Source organism: Amblyomma mixtum, chromosome 5, assembly GCF_055824585.1.
Source record: "Amblyomma mixtum isolate Tamu chromosome 5, ASM5582458v1, whole genome shotgun sequence".
In the NCBI taxonomy this organism is placed as follows: Eukaryota; Metazoa; Arthropoda; class Arachnida; order Ixodida; family Ixodidae; genus Amblyomma; species Amblyomma mixtum.
The window spans coordinates 29902457-29923377 of NC_143016.1; the positions used below are offsets into that span (position 1 = coordinate 29902457).

At 49.2% G+C, this 20921-nt stretch overlaps 1 protein-coding gene across 2 annotated transcripts; it reads left to right on the forward strand.

Annotated features, from left to right (window-relative positions):
* The first annotated feature begins 1429 nt into the window (after nucleotides 1-1429).
* On the forward strand, nucleotides 1430-8699 carry LOC149341639 (ocellar opsin-like). 2 transcript variants are annotated; one of them, XM_089543762.1, is made up of 5 exons: nucleotides 1430-1524; nucleotides 2075-2347; nucleotides 3682-3960; nucleotides 4860-5121; nucleotides 6273-8699. In XM_089543762.1, the coding sequence occupies exons 1-5, from the start codon at nucleotides 1466-1468 to the stop codon at nucleotides 6585-6587; spliced, it is 1188 nt and encodes a 395-aa protein (XP_089399888.1). In that variant the 5' UTR covers nucleotides 1430-1465; the 3' UTR covers nucleotides 6588-8699. The 2 variants fall into 2 exon arrangements, with proteins under 2 accessions (XP_089399888.1, XP_089399887.1); XM_089543761.1 differs by having other exon boundaries at nucleotides 1510-1609.
* The last annotated feature ends 12222 nt before the right edge of the window (nucleotides 8700-20921 follow it).

The window sequence follows — 20921 nt, forward strand, 5'->3', positions numbered from 1 at the left end:
CTAGAGGCGAACTTTTGGATCGCGCGCTGTCGTTACAAACGCTAAAGCGCTAACAACTCCGGCCTGATTCTTTTAGCCGGACGAATCGCACTCGATTTTTTCTCGCTCACAGCTGCACCATATACGATGTCACATTTACAGCGAGTTGCGAGTAGGATCTTGCTTTGGCGGGCGTCATAACTGCTTGCATATTACGACCTGTGCCGGTACAATACGAGTAAGAGGTATCATTGTATGTCCCAAAAGGAAAAAAAAATATTGAACTACATTAATTTAACGAAGAATCCGATCCAAATTCCGCTGAGCTCGGGTACGGGCCTTCGCTGCCAGCTTAGTGTAATTACTGTGCCGCATTAAAAAAAAAAACATTGCATTAGAGCGTCAAAATATGTTATGTTAGAATATTCAGGGGACTGGGCAATAAAATCAGCGTTGATAGCAGCACAAGGAAGCTATGCAACAGCAAAGAGTGCAGGGAAGCCAACCAGAACACCCTTCTGGTTAACACTTCAATAATTCTTCAAAAAGGGAACAAAAAAAAAACGGTAACTGCCAGAAAAACAGGTTTACTCAAAAAGGCAATAATATTGAACCGCAGAAAACATTTACTTGTGACCAAAAAGGTGCTCTTTGTCTGTGCACTCCGCCAAGGATTGGTCAATGCTTGCTCAATACGGGTTGAAAGCATTGCCGCCGAAAAAGAAAAGAAGTTAGATCATTTTTTCTCCAGGAGCGTGCAAGCTCAATAGTGGGTAGGAAAAGTTCTTAACTATGCTCGAGCTCACTAATTTCGCGACATATGCTTTCCAAAACAAAAAAGAAATCAACATTGCCGCATTGATCGTTCTTTTTTAACCACCTGGAACTACAGACAAACGCATAATTTTATTGAACAATGCTGTTAACGAACAAAAAGATAGCGTAAAATCACAGCCCATGTCTGATAATTAAGAGCAGTAACGAGCTACTCCACCAAGACCTCGCGCATGCTTGCGGAGCGCGCGGTCATTGAACTTGGGGGAAAGGAGTTTCCAACTATCGCGTAAAAATTTAGTGGAAAAACAAAGAACGCAAAAATGTCTGAAGGCAACTCAGTGTCGCAAACGACTGCTGCTCACGTTCACGCAACTTGTCGCTATTATGTGTTTTTTCTTTCGTTCGTTTACACGTCGCACACAGGTTCCTTCTTGTGTCTGGCCGCGTACTGTAGCTACGACCGCGCGTTTACTGTACCTCCACTGTGCCAGCAGGGGGTCCTACGCTAAGCGGTAGGGTCCCCATTAAGCGGCGTAACTATAGGCGGGACGCAACCTCGGAGACCGACCGCGGCTGCGTCGCCGAATGTAATCGAGTTTGGCGGCGAAGCCTCTCGGAGCCCTTTTGCTAATGCATTTAAGGGCGCAGACAGCGCGAGCCGACCTTCGAGCCGCCCATCATTCCGCTCCGTGAGCACACCGGCGTCGCCATGCCGACAGCGATGAGCAGTGGCCTGTCGGGGGGCCAGGGGGACATCACCACAATGGCGTAAGTGCGGTCCTTGCATGCTGAACCCCATATGCACGATGCTAATCTCACTGCGGATGCTCAGGCACGGACGGGTGTGCGGAAGGTACGCAAGGTGGTTACCGTAACGAATCTTACTAACGGAAAATGCTTAACCACTTGTTCCGGCAGCTCCATTAGCGCTGCTATTGCTTATTTTATGTCCTTCGCCACTGCGTTACTACAGTAAGTAAAGAGGGAAACAAGGGCATTAAGGTCTGCACGTTAGCGGGATGTGTCATCTCAGTATAATCATTTAAATTCAGCAAGTCTCCTGCACAAGCAAGGCAAAAATGTTCAGCCAATCGCTCGCAGTGTGTTGAATTCCTAAAATGCAGTGCTCTTCAGCATAGGCATCTAATTTGTGCTCGTATCCATGTGCCTGCATTGCAGCCGTACGCACAGGACATAAAAAGAATCGCTGCCATCCGCGTACCCTTACATACATCTTTATTCTCAAAGCTTGGTAGACGTAGTAAACATGTCTTACATGATGCCCATTTTCCTTGCCATGACGCCTCAATTTTTGCAGCATGTCTCTCTTGGAGGAGCTGGCCAGCCCGTACATGAAGAATGGCACCGTGGTGGAGAATGTGCCGGAAGACATGATGTACATGATCCACCCGCACTGGTATCGGTTCCCTCCAATGAACCCCTTGTGGCATAGCCTGCTGGGATTCGCCATGGTCGTGCTGGGCGTCATCTCCGTCACGGGCAACAGCATGGTCATGTACATCATGACCACCACCAAGTCACTGCGCACGCCCACCAACATGCTCGTAGTCAACCTCGCCTTCTCAGACTGGTCAGTGCACCCCAGCCGTCTTTATAATGCTTCGCTTGGCCGCGGTGGTTCGCCGCTGATTATGGTGGTGCAGTTCGTGCTGGAGCATTGCGAACCTGCTCATGTCATCAGCCCGGGTTCATCAGCAAGGGAAGCTGTAGGCTTCATCGGTGAAGGAACTAGAGGAAAATGTTCGTCAGTGTTATTTAATGACAAGCCACGATATAGTGATGATACCGAATCACCACGAGGACTGTTGTGATAAGAGCTGTAGTTGAACACAGAAGCGGCGAATATCCCTCAAAAGATGATCTCCAGCCAATGGCGTCCACTGAGTACCATGACGTCGCGCTTAATCCCCTTCCACCTGTAAGCGTGACATCGCGGGAGCATTGAGGCGCAAAGAAATTCATCATCATCATCATCAGCCTGACTACGCCTACTGCAGGGCAAAGGCCTCTCCCATGTCTCTCCAATTAACCCTGTCCTTCGCCAGCCGCGGCCACCATATTCCCGCAAATTTCTTAATCTCATCCGTCCAGCTAATTTTCTGCCGCCCCCTGCTACGTTTGCCTTCTCTTGGAATCCACTCCGTTACCCTTAAGGACCAGCGGTTATCTTGCCTTCGCATTACATGCCCTGCCCAAGCACACTTCTTCCTCTTGATTTCAACTAGGATATCATTAACGCGCGTTTGTTCTCTCACCCACTCCGCCCGCTTCCGATCTCTTAACGTTACACCTATCATTTTTCTTTCCATAGCTCGCTGCGTTGTCCTTAACTTAAGCTGAACCCTCTTTGTTAGCCTCCACGTTTCTGCCCCATAGGTGAGTACCGGTAAGATACAACTGTTGTATACTTTTCTCTTGAGAGATATTGGTAAACTGCCATTATGTAGATTAACTGCGACATCACGATAACTGGCCGACACCATTGTCTAGAAGGCCCCTTTTGAGGGATAAGGGACATACACCACTTAGTTTCTGAGTTGTATCCGGCTGTAGTTCCAACCCTGTCATCAGAAAGCTGTGATATGTACATACGTAAAAAACATTTTAGGCTGCAGCCGTCACAAACGATTTTTTCTTCAAGAACATAGGTTTGACAGTGACATACTTCCGTTATCTCTTAATTGAGTGTAAAATTTGAATCGAAGTACGGTGCGTACATTAAAAACAAGACTACTGAGCAGAGGGCCCTGTCTACGCGCGGCTTTTAGTACACAGCATCAGAACTGTTAAAGGCGCCCAAACGCCCAGTCGTCATTGCCTTCAACTGATTTTAGCCGTTACACGGAGGTTCGGTTCCCGTCGGCAGGCAGCAAGGGCCCAGCTGCGGTGTATGGACTCTCGCAGGTGCATGATGGCGTTCATGATGCCGACGATGGCGGCCAACTGCTTCGCCGAGACGTGGATCCTGGGGCCGTTCATGTGCGAGGTGTACGGCATGGTGGGCTCGCTGTTTGGCTGCGGCTCCATCTGGTCCATGGTAATGATCACGCTGGACCGGTACAACGTCATCGTGCGCGGCGTGGCCGCGGCGCCGCTCACGCACAAGAAGGCGGCGCTCATGATCTTCTTCGTTTGGTTCTGGTCCATCACCTGGACGATACTGCCGTTCTTCGGCTGGAGCAGGTACTGCGCACTGTTCTTGCAGCAAGTGCGTTGTCAGTGTATGCCTTTGATGACCAGCACTGCTCGTTGCCGGCAAGAAAATGCGTCTTGCCGGCAACGGAAATACGTCTTGCCGGCAACGAGCCGGCAAGACGTAAGCATCTTTGTACTTGCTATCAACAAAAAACAAACTAAACCGCCACAAATATATGTGCGCATTCTGAAACACATTGCGAACAGTCACACCCGCCTGCGTTTCTTCCTAGAGCATCCCACCACTTTCGAGTTGAAATCGATAAAAAATATGTCGGTCATTATAAATGACATCTCGAGCGTCTGGCAGTTCCGGAAATTCAGTGGTGATGCTCAGTGCGCTGATTTACGCCACCGCCAGGCAACACGCCACAGGTTTCTGTTGGGTGTCACCACGGGACGCCACCACCTTGCTTCACGCGTCCTATGCTTGCACCCAGGCCGTGACACTCTGAAGGCTTGGGGGTGGTCATATTAGCTTTACTTTATTTCGTATGTAAGTCATGCTTTCATCCACCACAAGCAAGCTATGGACTATGTCCATTCGCTAGTATAATCTTCTTCCGGCGGTTTTAAACAAAATTTCCCGACGTGTGTAAAAAAAAATATCTTAACAAATTAAGGGGAAGACTTCAGAAAAACAAGGAGGTGTATAAGAAAATTACAGTTCACATGGTATATTACACGCATACACGAAGATCCCTCCGGTGTGCTCACAAAGGTTCCTTGAAGATATGACCGCTTGCTGCTAGGGCGCCAAGCGCGGTGATATTACTTTTCACTACATTCTCGCCTTGCAGACCCAGAGATACATACGCAGCACACGAACTCGAGGCAATATATCTGAAACGGTGCGCACTTATTCATGAATGACGGGTACAACGCAGGTACGTCCCCGAAGGCAACATGACCAGTTGCACCGTCGACTACCTCACTAAGACGCTGCTGTCCGCGTCGTACGTGGTGGCGTACGCGGTGGGCGTCTACTGGATCCCGCTCTTCATCAACATCTACTGTTACTCGAAGATCGTGCGCACTGTGGCGCAGCACGAGAAGCAGCTGCGCGTGCAGGCACGCAAAATGAACGTGGCCTCGCTCCGCGCCAACGCCGAGCAGCACAAGACAAGTGCCGAGGCCCGGCTCGCAAAGGTACGCGCTACGCATGACGCTAGAGTGCGCTGCCTCGCACTAATGGCCCGCCGCCGCTTGCACGTGCTTGCAACCCAGCCGTTCATTCCCGCCGACAACTGTACACGCCGTAGTGAAGGGTTCCGGAAATTTCGACCACCTGGGGTTCTTTGACGTGCACTGACATCGCACAGTACACGGGCCTCTAGAAGGCGAAATTCTAGAGGCCCGTGTACTGTGCGATGTCAGTGCACGTTAAAGAACCCCAGGTGGTCGAAATTTCCGGAGCCCTTCACTACGGCGTCCCTCATAGCCTGAGTTGCTTTGGGACGTTAAACCCCAATAAACCAATAAACCAAACACGTCAGCTGCATCCTCGAGACGCTGACACTGTGGAAATACGTCTTTACTTTCCGTTTGTGCATGACTGAACTTTCTGTCGCCGAGTGGACCTAAAAGAATGCTTGCGTTCATCTGCTATACACCCAACGATGTATAGCGCCCTACAGGGCCGTTTATAGTACATTCTGCAGTATTAGGCCTTTCTGGTGCAGCAGTAAGGCCTTCACCATGTTTCTTTGAAACATTGCTGCTAGTTCGGTTCTTAGATATGGCAGTCGCGCCTTGTTGGGGATTACGACGCGCACGAAAACGCGTGGTTTCAGATTTTCAATTGTCGTCAGCCAAATTGGGAGCGCCAGTGTACTGTGCGATTTCAGTGCATGTTAAAGAACCCTGGGTGGTCGAAATTTCCGGAGCCCTTCACTACTGCGTCTCACAGCCTGAGTCGCTTCGGGACGTTAAACCCCATGAACCATAAACCATAAAAAAACTAGGAGTGTCTAAATTAATCCGAGTGAAGCCCTCCACGCGCCCACATCGGGACGTAAGACGCTAGGCGTGTAACAGATAACTTCCGCGTTCTGGGGGCATTGCGAGCAGTGTGATACTGCTGACCCTGCAGTCTCCGCGGCAACCCGTGCGAGTTTCAGGGAAAATAGCGTAATATGTGACTTGCAAAGAAGCCTTTAGGCATCCCTAGCTTCAGAGTTTGATTGCTTTGAGACAAATAATGGAACTCAGGCGGTGTGAGTGGCAGGCGCCACTCGGCTACAACCAGTGCAGGGCTCAACGCGCATAGCCCACTCTTTCCTGTCACGTTCCTGACCCAGATTGCCATGATGACCGTGGGCCTGTGGTTCATGGCGTGGACGCCGTACCTGACCATCGCCTGGGCGGGCATCTTCAGCGACGGCTCCAAGTTGACGCCCCTGTCCACCATCTGGGGCTCGGTGTTCGCCAAGGCCAACGCCTGCTACAACCCCATCGTGTACGGCATCAGCCACCCCAAGTACCGTGCCGCGCTGGCACGCCGTTTCCCGGCACTGGTGTGCGTGCCTCCGCCTGGCGCCGCCGACGACACGCGCTCCGAGGCGTCCGGCATCACCACCGTGCCGGAGGACCGCGTCATGACCACCGAGACCTAAGCACCTCCTCCTCTGTCACGTGGACGCGCAGTAGGCTTTCCATTTTGGGCGTCGCTATTAGTCGCACTCGTGTACCAATAGCAGCGCAGCGAAAGATGGCGAGGGCGAGCTTTTATGCTTTGGAGGGAGTACCGCTGGAAAGCGACGCAACGCACACCGGTCTACTTACATAGAAGACCGCCATACTGTCGGCTCGATTCACTGTCGGGAGGCTGATGAACAGCTTCGGAACCTGCTTCACTGCGCTCACCTTCTAGGTGGAATAGGTGACATTGCCAAACTCATTACGTAGGAGAGATACGAGGACATGGGAAACTGAGGCGAGGTAGACACAAGGTACCCACGGGCTCACTCCTGACGTCGCCGAGTCTGCGACGTACGGTGTGTGTTAAAAGACACAACTACCTGTGACTGAATGTGACTACACATGATGTCATGCTTCTGAGGCGGCTTCATATCGATGAAACCGAAATGCAGAACTGCCGAGGAGAAGTGATCTCCATTCCGAGCACGCTTGAACAGATCTTTTGCACACGGCCGCTCTATACCTCGAATCCACCACATTCACTACGGCGACTCACCGGTGACGTTAAACCATGCATTCGGTGCCATCGCCACAAAGGGTCTCGCGCTTGTATAAACGGCAACAGGGGTGCCAACTTATCGCACACTCCCCTTCGATGGCTTAATTAGCATTACGTCTCACTAGAGGTCTCATCCAGTGATTTACGCTCTAAACTCGGTTAATTCCTGCGTGCGTTTATCTTTATCTTGCACAAATAATTTTCCTTCTTGAATTAGTCCTCACAATTACACAAAACCTGCAAGTGAAGGCGTTCTGGATGCTGCGTTCTTCATGCCGGCACGATTTGCTTATTCCCACTGTTGTCAAGGTTCAAACTATTAATAGTTTTCTCACCGCCAAGACGCCACTAACAGTGATTATCCTCACGGTTGGCCCGATATACGCAGGTGACTTCAAAAACCCGTCACTGTTATTGGCGGTGCGAAAGCTGTCAGCAGTTTCAACCATCGCCAACAACGACAAGAGCGCACATATTGTTCCAATGGTCGCGCACCCCTGCTTCCGAGTGCCTTTTGAACAAGGCATCACTTTAGCAATGCAACTACATGCCGCCGACGCTGCCCGTGCGCAGCCGGCTAGATCATGTATGGATTCGTCAGGGAACTTGCGCATGATAGTCGCCAGCTGCCAAATGACTTTTCCTGATTTTAGGTTCATAAGAAAACATGTGAGCAACGGTTTAAGGAACCCATTAATTTCTATGTGCGCATGAAGACACTAGTAGAATATTATTTCATTATTTTTCTTCAGTCTTTTGTCCCCCAGCTTGTGAGGTTGTCTTTTTCCAATCTTCACGAGTCACTTTCGATATGACTGACCGCTTCAGTGCCACGCGTTGAGAATGGTCAGCTAGCTAGTTACAGTGCTGTTAAAGTTTTTTGGTTTGTACCAATCAAGTATGCGCATCTGGCTGAGTAGCACATCAGTGTACCAAAGAGGCTGTTGTGCGCCTGCGCACGAATTGTGTGCACACGCGCATATTTATTTCTAACGCCTTCCAACAGTGTCTTGCGTTGCTTCCGCTGCACCGGACTTTAATTTCACAAGCTTAACCTGGTAGTCAAGCTTTCCTTGTGTATACTGAGACGTTCGTGCCTTATATACATGCAGCGTAGGGTTGTCAAGTACAAAACTGAGGTCCGGCTATCTGGGCTTGTAAATGCTTATATGAGACCTTAAACAGAGTTATTTTGCCTTAACAAAATAGCGTGTCTAAAGCTCGACATTAGTCCGAAGGGCCTGTTCACGAGTTGCGCGAGGTAAATGTATATTTAATTTGCACAGGTATATAACCGGCTTTTGAAACTTTTCCATTTTGCAAATGAGCCTGATATAGATGCATGTTTCTAAGCTGCGGAGTCCTCTAAGCGCCAGGAAACGGCTAGAAACGCAGCAATTCTGTATCGCGTGAATCCTCTTTACATTTTGTGTACTGTGTACGTTTCGTATAGCTTCGCTGTACCTGTGCCGAGAGATGACAATAAAACAGAAACGCCTTGCACATTGTCGTGGCGTCTGCTGCATCATTTTGGTGTTTGGTTCAATTAAAAGCATTGTGCGAATCGCGCTCGTTGTCCTGCATGGCTTTTGCCAGATTCTGCCAGGCCTTTAGCGACGCGAGCGGAGTTTCCCCGCTTCCGGGCTGGGCGGCGGCGGCGAGATCAAAGCGTCCACAGCTTGGTCGAACAGATCGTAGAGCGCCTACCCAACGGCAGCTTAAGGAAACCTCATCACGGAGGGGACGCCGGATGCGGCGACCAGACCCGTTCCCACACGGATAGGCGAACAGCTGAGACGCCAGCCGTTTCTCGCAGAATGAATCCAAAACTGCCCTCGGCAAGACGAGCCCGCCTATTCGGAGATCGAAGGATGTCCTGTGCGCGGACGCGGCGCTCCACCACTACAACTGGGTACGACACACGCGACGATGGGTGCCCCGCGCACCCCACGGCACTGAGGTAGTGGAATGCGTCGCCCTAGCCCTAAAACTGACATTACGACCATCTGCGTCGATTCCCATACCGCGTCCCGACACTTTGTAACGACACTTTGTGGGATATCGTGAGTGCCTTCCCCACGCAAACCTCCCGAACGGCGCGCGCACAACGTGGCGTGATAATTACGCGCGGGAATTAGGGGATTAATGGATTAGGGGATTAATGTGATCCCCACAAAGAATATAGAGTAAATGAACCGGGCTGAAAAGAAAATTGATCAGGATAATTGTTTAGCCATATAGCCCGCAATCTGCCCTGGAACCACCCTCACGTTGCACATTTCTCCGCCATCGTCATAACCAGGGGTTGGACTTTTCGGTTTAGACGGGAAAAAAAAATCATTAAAAGTACACCGAATTCACTTTTCTAAATTCTGTTTTAACGGAAAAAGGTCAGTGTTCTTGGCATGCAAGACATAGCTAGCTGGCTGTTGAATGCGAGTTACACTAAATTTGAAAATTAACGAAGTAGGGAGGCCAGCGGCATGATGCGACGATGGTATTGTTGGATAAGCAACACAGTTGTGCGATTTGAGGTATTGATATTCTATCTTGCGCGCCTCTGCAGACCGGGAAACTTCCCCTTTTCGCCACCTTAAGCATTTTTTGTCCGCTATCATCACCTGCTTAGAGCAATTAGTTAAGTAGTTTAATCAACTGCTTGTATGACACTGACATGAAACCGCGCATGGACGTCACGAAAAAGTATGTTCTGGCTACCACGATGATTGAGCTGCAGTTCCATCGCTGCCATCAAGACGCAGACCACGTGACGGGGCGTCACGTGGGGCGCCCTCGCTCTGAACCCAGCGCGACAAACCAACGATAACATGTCAACCGAGTTCTTAGACGCAAACTTCCACTTCCGTTTTTGTCTGCCGACTGTCTCATTTAACTTCACTTACTCTGATAACAATTTCTCCTAGAAGCAAGCTCCAGTTACTACCATTTTAACGGTAATTATCGGTAAACAAATTGTTCAGGATGACAAAACGCCGAGATCGACTTGAAGTGACTTTAACCACAAAGAATTGCTGCGTTAGATCGTCATAAAAAAAACAGTAAGTATTTCATTAATCTAAAAACCGAAAAAAACTCCGCCGAATTTAAAAAAAAATAAACACCGAAAAGTCTAACACCTGGTCATAACCTCGTCCTGCCACAGTATATCCACCCTCTCGGTTTTTCCCGTGGCCGCCACCCCCGGTTGTGCATCCATCCGCTATCGTCGTAATCTATACAGCCGATAAACTACCCGCCACCTTCAACCCTCTCTCTCTTTCCGCCCACAGTTTCCAGCTACCTATAAACTCCGTTTCATATATAGCAGGCAACGCTGCCAAAGCTAGCGCGCCTGTTCGCGCAGGCTAAGTTCGCACGAAAAAAGTAGTTCGCCATACAGCCAAAGCGAACACAAGCATATTGCGTTGCGAGAAATCTTAAGTGCCGTGACTGGCACCTCCTGGACTTCGCTTTACCTCTTGCCACATTTTCGTCCCGCGACGCTTCGAGATTTCGAGAAGCAAAAAGTAGACGTGGCGGTATGATACGCGGTTGGTAGGGCGAATCGCTTCTACTAAATCCGTGCCCAAAAGGTAGTTCACACTCCGCGAAAATTATGGCCAGAGAGCCCGAACACTGAGCACCTCACAGCTTCGACCATGATTTTCAGTGCTACCACATCTTTTTATCCCACTCTTTGTATTCGTCCAAACAATGACCGGAGTTTCAAGAAGGACGAATAATACGTGGCGGAGTAATATAGTTTCGCGGACGCACTACTTCAGCACTACATCATTTGGTTATATTAACTCTATGTCAGCAACCTCCGCAGCGTTGCCTGCTATGTATGAAACGGAGTATACGATGTCCTCAACGTGGAGAGGGGGATCTTCCTCTCTCCACTTTGCCACCTGCCACGCCGATAATTGAAATAAATCTGATTAATATAAATTTATTTCAGTTAAACTTAACTATTCCATGAAGTAATTAAGATCTTCCGACTGACACTGTAGATTACAAGGTAGAACACGGAGCTGCATTACTAGACCAAACCTATAGCAGCTTTCGCTATAAAACAAAAAAAAAATGCGCAGGTGATCATACGGTGGGATGCAATAAATCGTTGTTAATAGTATGGACTGAGCACATTTCGCGTTTACATTGATCGCCTTCCCATCGCGTCTTTGAACTTCAATTCGCCGTAGCTTTTTAATTTCTACGGGTGGAGGCTTCTGGAGAATGGAGGCGGCGGAGTAGGAATAACAAACATTTTTATCGAAGAGTCTGCGGGAGAGCATCAGGGAGCCACCTAGTCCAACGTAGCGTTTAGGCCGAGGCTGCAGTGGTGGAGCGGCGTGCCTGCCGCTGCCCACGCTCCGGGCAGGAGTCCTGTAAGGTAGCCTCCCATTTTTCGGATGGAGTACGCAGGGCGTTAAGGCTGCGGTAAATGCATGCCTTGTGGGCATATTCTGGGTAAAGAGGTTGAGAAGTGGGGGTATATCTGCGCGGGTAGATAGCCTGTAGTGTTCAAGCTGGAGAATGGAAGTGGATGAAATAAATGCGCACGTATACGCGCACGCATTCACACACACACACACGCATATGCGCACGCACGTACGGGGACAATGGCTTTTTTTTTTTGTCGAAAGAGGATTACAATGGTAACCTAGTAAAAAGAAAAATGGAGGGGAAGGTAGTTCCGTGTAAACAATGACTCTTTTGAACTTTATTCGCAGAAATTAAGGGCGAAGGTACCTCTTCACGATGTAAGAAAGAGAGTTGGGGTTTGATTCCCCAGCAGCTAGCGCCGACGAAGGAGAGAAAGAAGAAAGACGAAGCTGACGATCGAAGCTCGGGTTTTGCGCTCAAGAACGCTAGTCTGTGGAGCACCACCGCTCGAACGAAGATTGTGGCCGACCACATTAATTGTAACCTCATTACACTATAACTCTCTTTCTTACAAATAGGTTATTTTTCAACCAGGAGTGTCGTAGCAACAATTTTTTTCTGGGTCGAAATGCTTTTTTTTTTTTTTCAGTGTCAGAGCCATTAATGTTTATTGTCCTATACAGCGTATTACTCTAAAAAAAAAAAGAAATGGGAGCCCTGTCAACTGCTGCTATAACGCGGTTTTTTCTCCCATACCACTGAAGCATGCAATATCTGAAATAAAATTTTTGATCATATTGACGACCCAGTTGTCTTCATTGTCTTTCGACTTATTTTCGCGGCCTGAATTCCTGCCTATGCACCCAGCACCATTAAAGTAGCACCATTTGTTATCAATAGAGGCCGGATTTTTAGGCACTAAAAAGCACGTTTTAGGCGCCATAAATAGGCGGCTAAAATTGTATTTTAGGCACCTAACGGAGAAAAATAGGCACTATAAACTTTATCAAAAGTGCGCACAGTTCCGAACTTCAGCGCGCAATATCTGCCGTAAAATAAAACAAAAACACTGCAGGAATGATTTGGGACGTTAAGCAAGGTGCGAACATTAGAAGCCGTTTTTTTTTTAAGGCTGTCGCGCAACTTTTCGTACAATACACATGCTTCAGCAGAGAAAAAGGGACGGTTACCAACCGTTTTAAAACACTTTGGTATACCTCGAAACAAACAATTCGCTTGTCGTGTACAAAAGTAAAAACAGTGAACACCTTAACAGGAGGCCATGCATTTAGAAATTGATAGACACATTGTCAAGTCAAAGCATCTGACAAATGAGCTCAGTCTTCGCTCACACACGAATCTAACAGTGTTATATAGTTTGTGGCTTCACGTGTCTGGAGCCACGCAACTATCAAATGGTGCTTGCCATTAGAAGGGTCTGGAAACCATAAATACGAGATGCTAGAAAATGTTACACACAGTGCTGCTTGATGCGGAGTATGCCGAAAAGAATCATATATTTGCACGGGCCTACGTGCATCCACGAGGATACATGCTAAAATAAACATCATCCATCTAGAAATAACTGTTAAAGCTCTGGAAGCAGTAGCAGACAAGCACCATCTCCAAGTTGATGGACTCAAATTTATGCCTCTTATCAGTAAGAACAAGCTTGTATGCTGAAAAGGAACGCTCAACATCAACGGATGTTACAGGAGCGTGCTTGTACTTAGGAACATTTTATGGTTTTACACTTTTCAGTATCATAGAATGTTCACCGGTAAGTACTCCTGAAATTTGCTTGAGGACAGAGAACCCCTCGTTTTTGTCCGAGACGGACTGCAACTTTGCGCGGATTTTCTTGACAACTTCTCCGTGAGGAAGAGCAGCGATTCGTTGCTGCACATTCTCAATTAGTCCAATGTTGGTAGTGAGCATTACACCCCAACATTCCATTTTTTTTATAGTGCTCGCAATAAAAGTGAAGTTAGCGCACAAATACGCGAGGTCTCCTTGGAGGTTGTCCTGAAAGAGGCCAGCTTGAGCCCTCCTTACTAGAGCACTCTCATCCCCTGAGAAACTGTTTATGACGGTCTTCAGGTCAGAAAGGTGGTAGTTGTAGTATTCAACGGCTTCCAGCCACGTTCCCCAACGTGTGATGATAGGCTCCGGCGGGAGAGGCACTTCCGGCAACTGCTCTTTAAACGCGCACACACGAGAAGGCGCTTTCAAAAACACACCCTTGACTGAAGCAATAAGTTCATTAACGCCCTTGAAGTGTTTTCCGAGTTCTTCAGGAAGAAAAAATCTTCAGAAAAAAATCAGTTCAATTGTTTCCAGCAGGTTTATGGAACATTTTACAGTTGGTTTCAATTCGAACCATCTGGAAATTATTTGGACGAACCTGCAACTTACTCCGTTTACTTTCCGAAATGTGGTGCCATCTGGTCAATTACCACTTTAACAGCCAAAGTCATCAACAAGCTGCCACAATAAAATGGCAGAAAATAGGAAAAGGTTGCTTCGATATTTTTGGCTGGCGTGGTTGGTATTGTGTACACAGCCGGCGTAGGTACAGTGTTCACCACAGCCAACTGACGAGGTCATCTAATGTTGCAACGTGTGTGTTCTACTCAAAACCGAAATGGATTCGAAAGCAAACAGAATCTGAAAGCAAAACCATAGCGCATTTCAGATCCCCTTTTCTGTAAAATAGGGCATTTTTAGGCACCGACGTCGGAAATAGGCATTTATAGGCGCTGACACCCAAAATAGGCATTTATAGGCACTATAAAAAGAGTATTAAACATATTGTCAACACCTAATTCGTGCTCATATGTAAAAATGGTGCGCCTACGAAGCGTTGAAAAAAATAGGCATTTGCCTAAAATCCGGTCTCTAGTTATCAATAAGGCCACCTAGGCTGCACCCAACGGAAGGAGGGTATCTGTTGCAGCCAACGTCGTTGCTTCGGCGGACGCGGTTGTTGCAATGCGCGTCTCTTCTTTCCTTCCTTCCTCATATCTTTCAACTCTGCTCTATCTGAACGTGGCAGCTGTGGTGGCTCGGCTCGAGCCAGTTGGCAGGCCGGTGCAATTGCCTTTTCATCCTTCTTTCAGTCGCAACAGCAACGCCCGTAGGAGGGGGGTATCTGTTACAGCCAGCGTCTTCGCTTCGACGGGCGGTGTTGTTGCGACGCGCGCCTCTTTTTTTACCCTTTCCTCTGATATCTTTCAGCTCTCCTCTGTCTGCAAGTGGCAGCGGTTGCGGCTCAGCTCGAGCCAGTCGGCAGGCCCGTGTAATTTCCTTTTCATCCTTCTTTTAGTCGCAACATGTTTCATAACGTACGCTACACCCCGAGGAGGTTTGTTACACAGTGCACCACCCCCCTAACACGCGCCTCTTGTTTCAGCGATGGTCGAATAGTATCAGTCCGAACATTCTCTGAGTCTGCGGTGACTCGATCCAGCTTTGCGCAACGCCGTTTTTATAAAAACCGTGTATATGAACATATTTCCGACTGAAATGTGGTAAGCGTTCAACGAGCAGTGCCAGTGGTATTTACTAACATGGATGCATGGGTAAAAAATGTGCGTGGGGAAAGCACAGAGGCTTCCTTTCTTATATCGGATAAATACTTTATACATACAACCTCCATTTTTTTCTTCCAAGTTGAAAATTGCGCCGTTTAAAGCCCTTCAAGTAGCGAAAAGCTATGAACTTTCCGACGCTCCTCCTCTCCTAGCGCGCCGCCGGATTGTCGAGCCTCTCATTGGCTGAGGCGCCGTGGTCACGTGTTAGCGCGCGCTTTTTGGCTCCGCAGCAGACGCCGGCGCCATCGTCGGGGGTGTAAATCGCGCTTCGTTTCCTTTTGGTGCAACACAGTTTTGGCGGGCGCGTTTCTCCAGCTTCGATGGTATCTGCACGCTGCAGCGACGCCGAGCTTTTGTTGCCCTTGCGGGTGCAACAATCGAGGAGGCAGTTGTAAAGGTTTTATGCGAAGCATACTGTTCGCACAACCGAGCTCTTCCTTGCTGCGCCGCGCGCGGCCGCGTAGCTACCACTTGACCTACATCGGCGCACCACGTGATATGACGTCACAACAGCTGTGAAAGCTGGGACTCAACTCGTGCGCTCGCTTGCGGACGCGCAGCCTCCGCCGGCGGTATGCTTCGCATCCTAGGCTTAACCATAAGCTAAGCCAGGCCATTTTTTTTTTTGTCATTACGTCCGCAAAAAGCAATGCGGCTCGCCGGGAGGTTTGGCTGCATAGGATCGGCCGGGAAAGCATTGATAATGAGCTGGAACCCCGTCTTTACGATGGGAGTGCCGCTCTTCAGTTGTTAGTCGCGTTTTTTCGAAGGATCTGGTGTGAAGCGCGAGCGACTGCAGTCTTTCTTCGCAGTTAATGCCGTTTGGCATGGTTGTAGATGGATTCGTTCGCTCGCGGGGCTACGAAAGCCTTGTTTTTCGTTGTCTTAGCAACGCCGTTCACATTGCTGGCTCTGTTAGGCTCTGCAGGCTTAGCTTTGATGTAGCGCGCGTTACGTGGCGTATCCGTGGTTGAAGTCGGACTTGTTCGCGGGCTCGACTCAAAACTTGCGGTTCATGTTGTTTGAACTCTGCTGTTTACGCTGCTCTCGGTGCAGGCATAGCTTTCACGTTGCGCGCATTGCTGGTCGTATTTCTTTTGTTGCAGTTGGACTCCTTCGCTCACGAACTCGATACCAATTGAAGGGGTGGTTCTCGCTGTTGAAGCCCCCGCTGTTCATGCTGCTCGTGGTGCAGGACTAGCATTCATGCTGCGCGCACTATTGACCGTATTTTTTCTGGCAGGGTTCGTACCAAAATCGGTCGTTACTAGTAACCGAACTATGGCTTGAATACTTGACATCTGCGTGGATAATACTTGAGAATGCATGCGAGGACCTCCGTCAAACACAGTTGCATACTTCTTTGTGTGTTTTCAATTTTCGCGTGAAGAAACAACGTTCTGCTTCGAACAGGACTTAGTTAATTCGAGTTTTTGTTTTTCAGCTCTTTCCTTCCTCCATGGAGCTAAGTGAGCCCATGTACCAGTGCTGCCAACCCTAGGGATCTTTCCCTAGATCTAAAGAATTTCGACGTCATTTAGGGGGAAATTTTTTTTGTGCAATCTAGGGAAATTTCATTTGCTCGGAGAGTTATTTTTTTCTCTGTCTCTCAAATTGAGAATACAGTACAAACTTTTCGTTCTTTTTGCTCTACAACTGATAGAGGCCCGCACAACACCGCCGCGCGCTCGAAATGAAAACGCTTTGTTGCTGCGGCGCAAAAGCTGTTTAGAGCAATCGCGGCGATGTTCCAACAAGTTACAAATTTTTCGCCGCCCTGCGCTGCTCAATTTTCAGTCGCTTGCATGCATGTGAAACAGCCTTTACACGGACGTAGCCGGACGTGTATGGTCCCTGACGTGGCCAGTGGTACCCCCTGCTGTGATCTGGCGCGCCACTGCCTTCCCTCAGCACGCGTGCCCCTTCCTCACGCTGTATTTGGAGCTCGCTGCACGACGTGAAATTCCTATTTAGTAAGCATACCTGCATGTTTATTATGATAACTAGAAAAGAACAGGGGCCATTTTTTTTTATAAAACAGCGCTGTGTTGGAAATCTTAGCTAGTCTAACTAGGCGAACAATTCCCAGTTCACCCGCCGCGGTGGCCCAGTGGTTATGGCGCTCGGATACTGACCCAAAAGACGAGGCTTCGATCCCGGCCTCGGCGGTCGAATTTCGATGGAGGCGAAATTCTGGAGGTCCAACTGTGCGATGTGAGTGCACGTTAAAGAACCCCAGGTAGCCGCCATTTCCGGAGCCTTTCACTAGTTCATCCCTCATAGACTGGGTCACTTAGGGAAGTTAGACCCTCCAAAATGATAAACCATAATTCCCAGTTCCACCATGACGAACAAAGCGAGTTGAGGTCACATGATGCGTACAAAAGCTGTAACAATCATTGCTTCATTGTTTTAATTGACTCAAACTGTTACGTCAGCCACCATCTAGAGCAATCGAAGCAAATGAACAAGCAGCTTTTATATCGCTGTTTCCGTACACTCCTCAAGGAACCTCCAAGCATTTTGTACATAGTATCCTTCGGCTGAAGTCTAAACCGACACAACACGAGGGAAAAAAATTCAGTTAATTCCACATACCGATGCATGTTTACTAATATCTTGCGTACAGTGAAAAAACACATACACGATTTTATAAATCCTAGAGAGCGCTATGGTTTATCTTGTAGCTTATTTAGATCATTAATTTCAAATTTAAAGCTAATTTGCTTACCAACGTCTGGTAATAAGGTAGCTGCATGATAAAACTTGCTACTGAACTGCCCATAATATACATTTTTTTTTTTTTTCATAATTGAACACGGGCCACAAGCGCGGCCCGGCCATTCCCCACAAAAGCAGGCAGGCGTCTGTCTCCCCCGACGACGTCTGATCCCCACAGCCCCGTCGACTGACGCATTCCCGATTTCCTTGCCGTGACCGTCTGCATTCCCACAGCGGCGAAAGTGCTTCTTGTACAGCCGGCCAAAACTTAAGCTGGCGTGCGCGACGGCCGCTTTTTCGGCGCTCCTGCGCTTTGTGACGAAGCAAACTTGAGGAACGCTCAATATTAAGCAGGGGTTTACCCCCGTATTCACAAACCACACTTGCCCTTATCTTTAGCGCCCCTTCACTTTTCTGCTCCTTAACGCGTTTCAGAAACAGACCTTACCCTTAACGGTCCCCTTTAGCCCAACTTAAAATTCAGGTAAAGGGAGCCATTTAAGGTGCCAACACAGGCACCTTAAACTGCTCCTTACCACAATTCAACATGGCGGCGTGCTACGATGACGACTTCAGTGATGCTGAATTCCAATAGCAGATCGAGACCGCTCCGTCGGATCGCATACGGAGCGCGTCGGAGCGCGTAGATTTGCCACCTCCCATTTTGCGATTGGAATGCCAGTGCTCCCTCGGGAGCGCGATGCCAGCGCCGCAGCTGCGAGCCGCGGAAACTAGGCGCGCCGCCGGCGCGGACGCCCTGCTAGCTTCGTGTCCGAGTGCGACAGGAGTTGCGCGAGGCGCGATCTCCGCGTTGACAGACGCCGTCTCGGCGAAACAAAAAGGAGGTAGTACGAAGGCCGTAATGTAAAACCAAAACCAAAGCGTATGTACAGGATGGTCCACTCTCCGTGAACACGCGAGTAAGCGGCCGCGGTCTTCGGAGAGCCAGTGAGTCTGTCCCTACCGTTCACGAAAGAAGTGGCGGACGACGCGCAGACAAGTTGCTCGCTGCTCGATTTTCCAGCCTTGCGACTGCGAGACGCAAGCCGCTGAACCAATCAGCGAGACAGTCGAGCTTTCGGCAACGACGCCGCCCGCGGACACGCCGAGCGACGAACTGCGCTGCCCCCCGGCAAACGTTTCTCCCTGGCTGCCGTAGTCGTCGCTAAGCCTAACTGTTTTTCATCGATGCCGCAGCTGAGGGCGCTTCGGAATTGGTCAGCGTCCGGAGACCTTGTAAACGTGTCCCAGCCGACAGTTTCCCGGATTGTAACTCGATTGTCGAACATGATTGTCGAACCGACGTCGAGAAGCAAACACTCGCAAAAGAGGCGGGCGACGTGAAATCAACAAGCACATTATTGTGACGGCTACACTACAGGGTGGCCTGCAAAAGAAGAAAAAATGTAAAAATTGGAAAATTGTTTGCCTAAAATCTCTGATGCTTACTTGCAAGCGTGCTAGGAGAAATTTTTATTCACTTTTTGTCGTAGGAATAAATTATACGTGTATCTCCAGATGATTCCAACATAAAAACGCGAGTAGCCTCGCTCCCATATCACCAACATTTTCGGATAGGAGCCCCTTTTCGTAAGGCGCCCTTAAAATCGCGTAAGGTTGGTTTTTGAGGCTGACTTCAGCCTTATCTTACGTTTCAACTTAGGCCGTCCTTGCCGAAGGCCCACTTAACGCTTTAAGGAAACGAACATTTGTGAATACGGGGGTTAGTATGCTTCTGCTTAAATTTCATATCTTAGCAAGTTTGCGCCGTCATAAGCTTCAGGGGCACGGAAAACGCGGCCGTTACGCACGCCAGCTAAAGATTTGGCCGGCTGTACACTCGCCCTCTCTCTCTCTCTCTCTCCCTCTACGGTAATAAACCCCCAGTCTCCACCCAGCAACTGCCTTGAGAGGTTCCTCGCATGCGGGGCTCCCACGCCCCGCACCAACACAACCATTAACACTGGCGACGAGAAGTGGGATGTAGAGCGTACGCAGTTCGAGGTGTCGCCGATGGCTACTGGAGGACTGCACGGTGTCATCGAGCCTTTTCGTGGATCGTGGATTCAGCGCCTCACATTCTACCTCGTGGCAAACGATGTCTCCGATGAAGCAAAGAAGCACGCGCTCCTCCTTACGCTATGCGGACCGACACCTTCGAGACTGCTCGCGTGCTGGTCACACCGAAGACTCCCGGAGAAGTCAGCTATGGATACCTATAGTCACACTTCTCCTGAAGCACTTCGATCCTAGACCACCCGGAGAAGTCAGCTATGGAGACCTAGTCACACTTCTCCAGAAGCACGTCGATGGCAGACCATCCGAGCTGTACAGCCGGTACGCTTGACCATCCGAGCTGTACAGCCGTAACGTTTTCCAGCGACGTGACCAACTGCCGTAACATGGAGGTTGGCAGCACTGTCATGTACCATGGAGGAAGGAAACCCTACTACCCCTCTGCAGGCGCAGGGTTCTGAATCAGGACAACCGACAGGGGACAGTGCGACCGACAGCGAAGTGAGCATTTCCTTCCTCCATGGAAGTAGGGTCCCTAATGGAAGTGAGCGAACAAGAAGCCATTACCAAGGCCAGGGCGGTCGAAATAACAAAGCGCCTGGGATCGTGTCCCGCGGGAAGCACAACCGCTCATAGTAGGGCCAGGTGGTATCATCCTCTTGCACGTCGTCCACCCCAGCCCCACTCTTTCTTGCCCGGACGCGAGCTTTAAATATACGCCGGAATGTGTCCCGCAAGTTTTTCCACCTCGCTTTTATCTCTGGAACTGCGAAGGCATAAAGAGCACATGCCGTTAAACCCGCCACAAGATCAAAGCCTGTACCGTATTTCTGTGAAATAGTATAATTCTAGTTCTGCATGCATGCTTTCCTTGTCAGGCAAATCTGCTACGTGGCAGCGCGCATTTTCTAGCGAACGATAACGATCGCTCGACGACAGCTAAGACCACATGCATGAAACATAAATGAGCGCTGTCACTTCGTAAATATCCAGCCTGCGTACGGAAGTAGTTAGCAGTCAATGAAACCAAC

Bases quoted from the DNA above. Each gene is read 5' to 3' on its own strand.
- LOC149341639 (XM_089543761.1), top strand. From the start codon at position 1,542: ATGCTGAACCCCATATGCACGATGCTAATCTCACTGCGGATGCTCAGG. The intron at 2,348-3,681 runs GTCAGTGCACCC...GGACTCTCGCAG, and splicing joins AACCTCGCCTTCTCAGACTG to GTGCATGATGGCGTTCATGA. The intron at 5,122-6,272 runs GTACGCGCTACG...TTCCTGACCCAG, and splicing joins CCGAGGCCCGGCTCGCAAAG to ATTGCCATGATGACCGTGGG.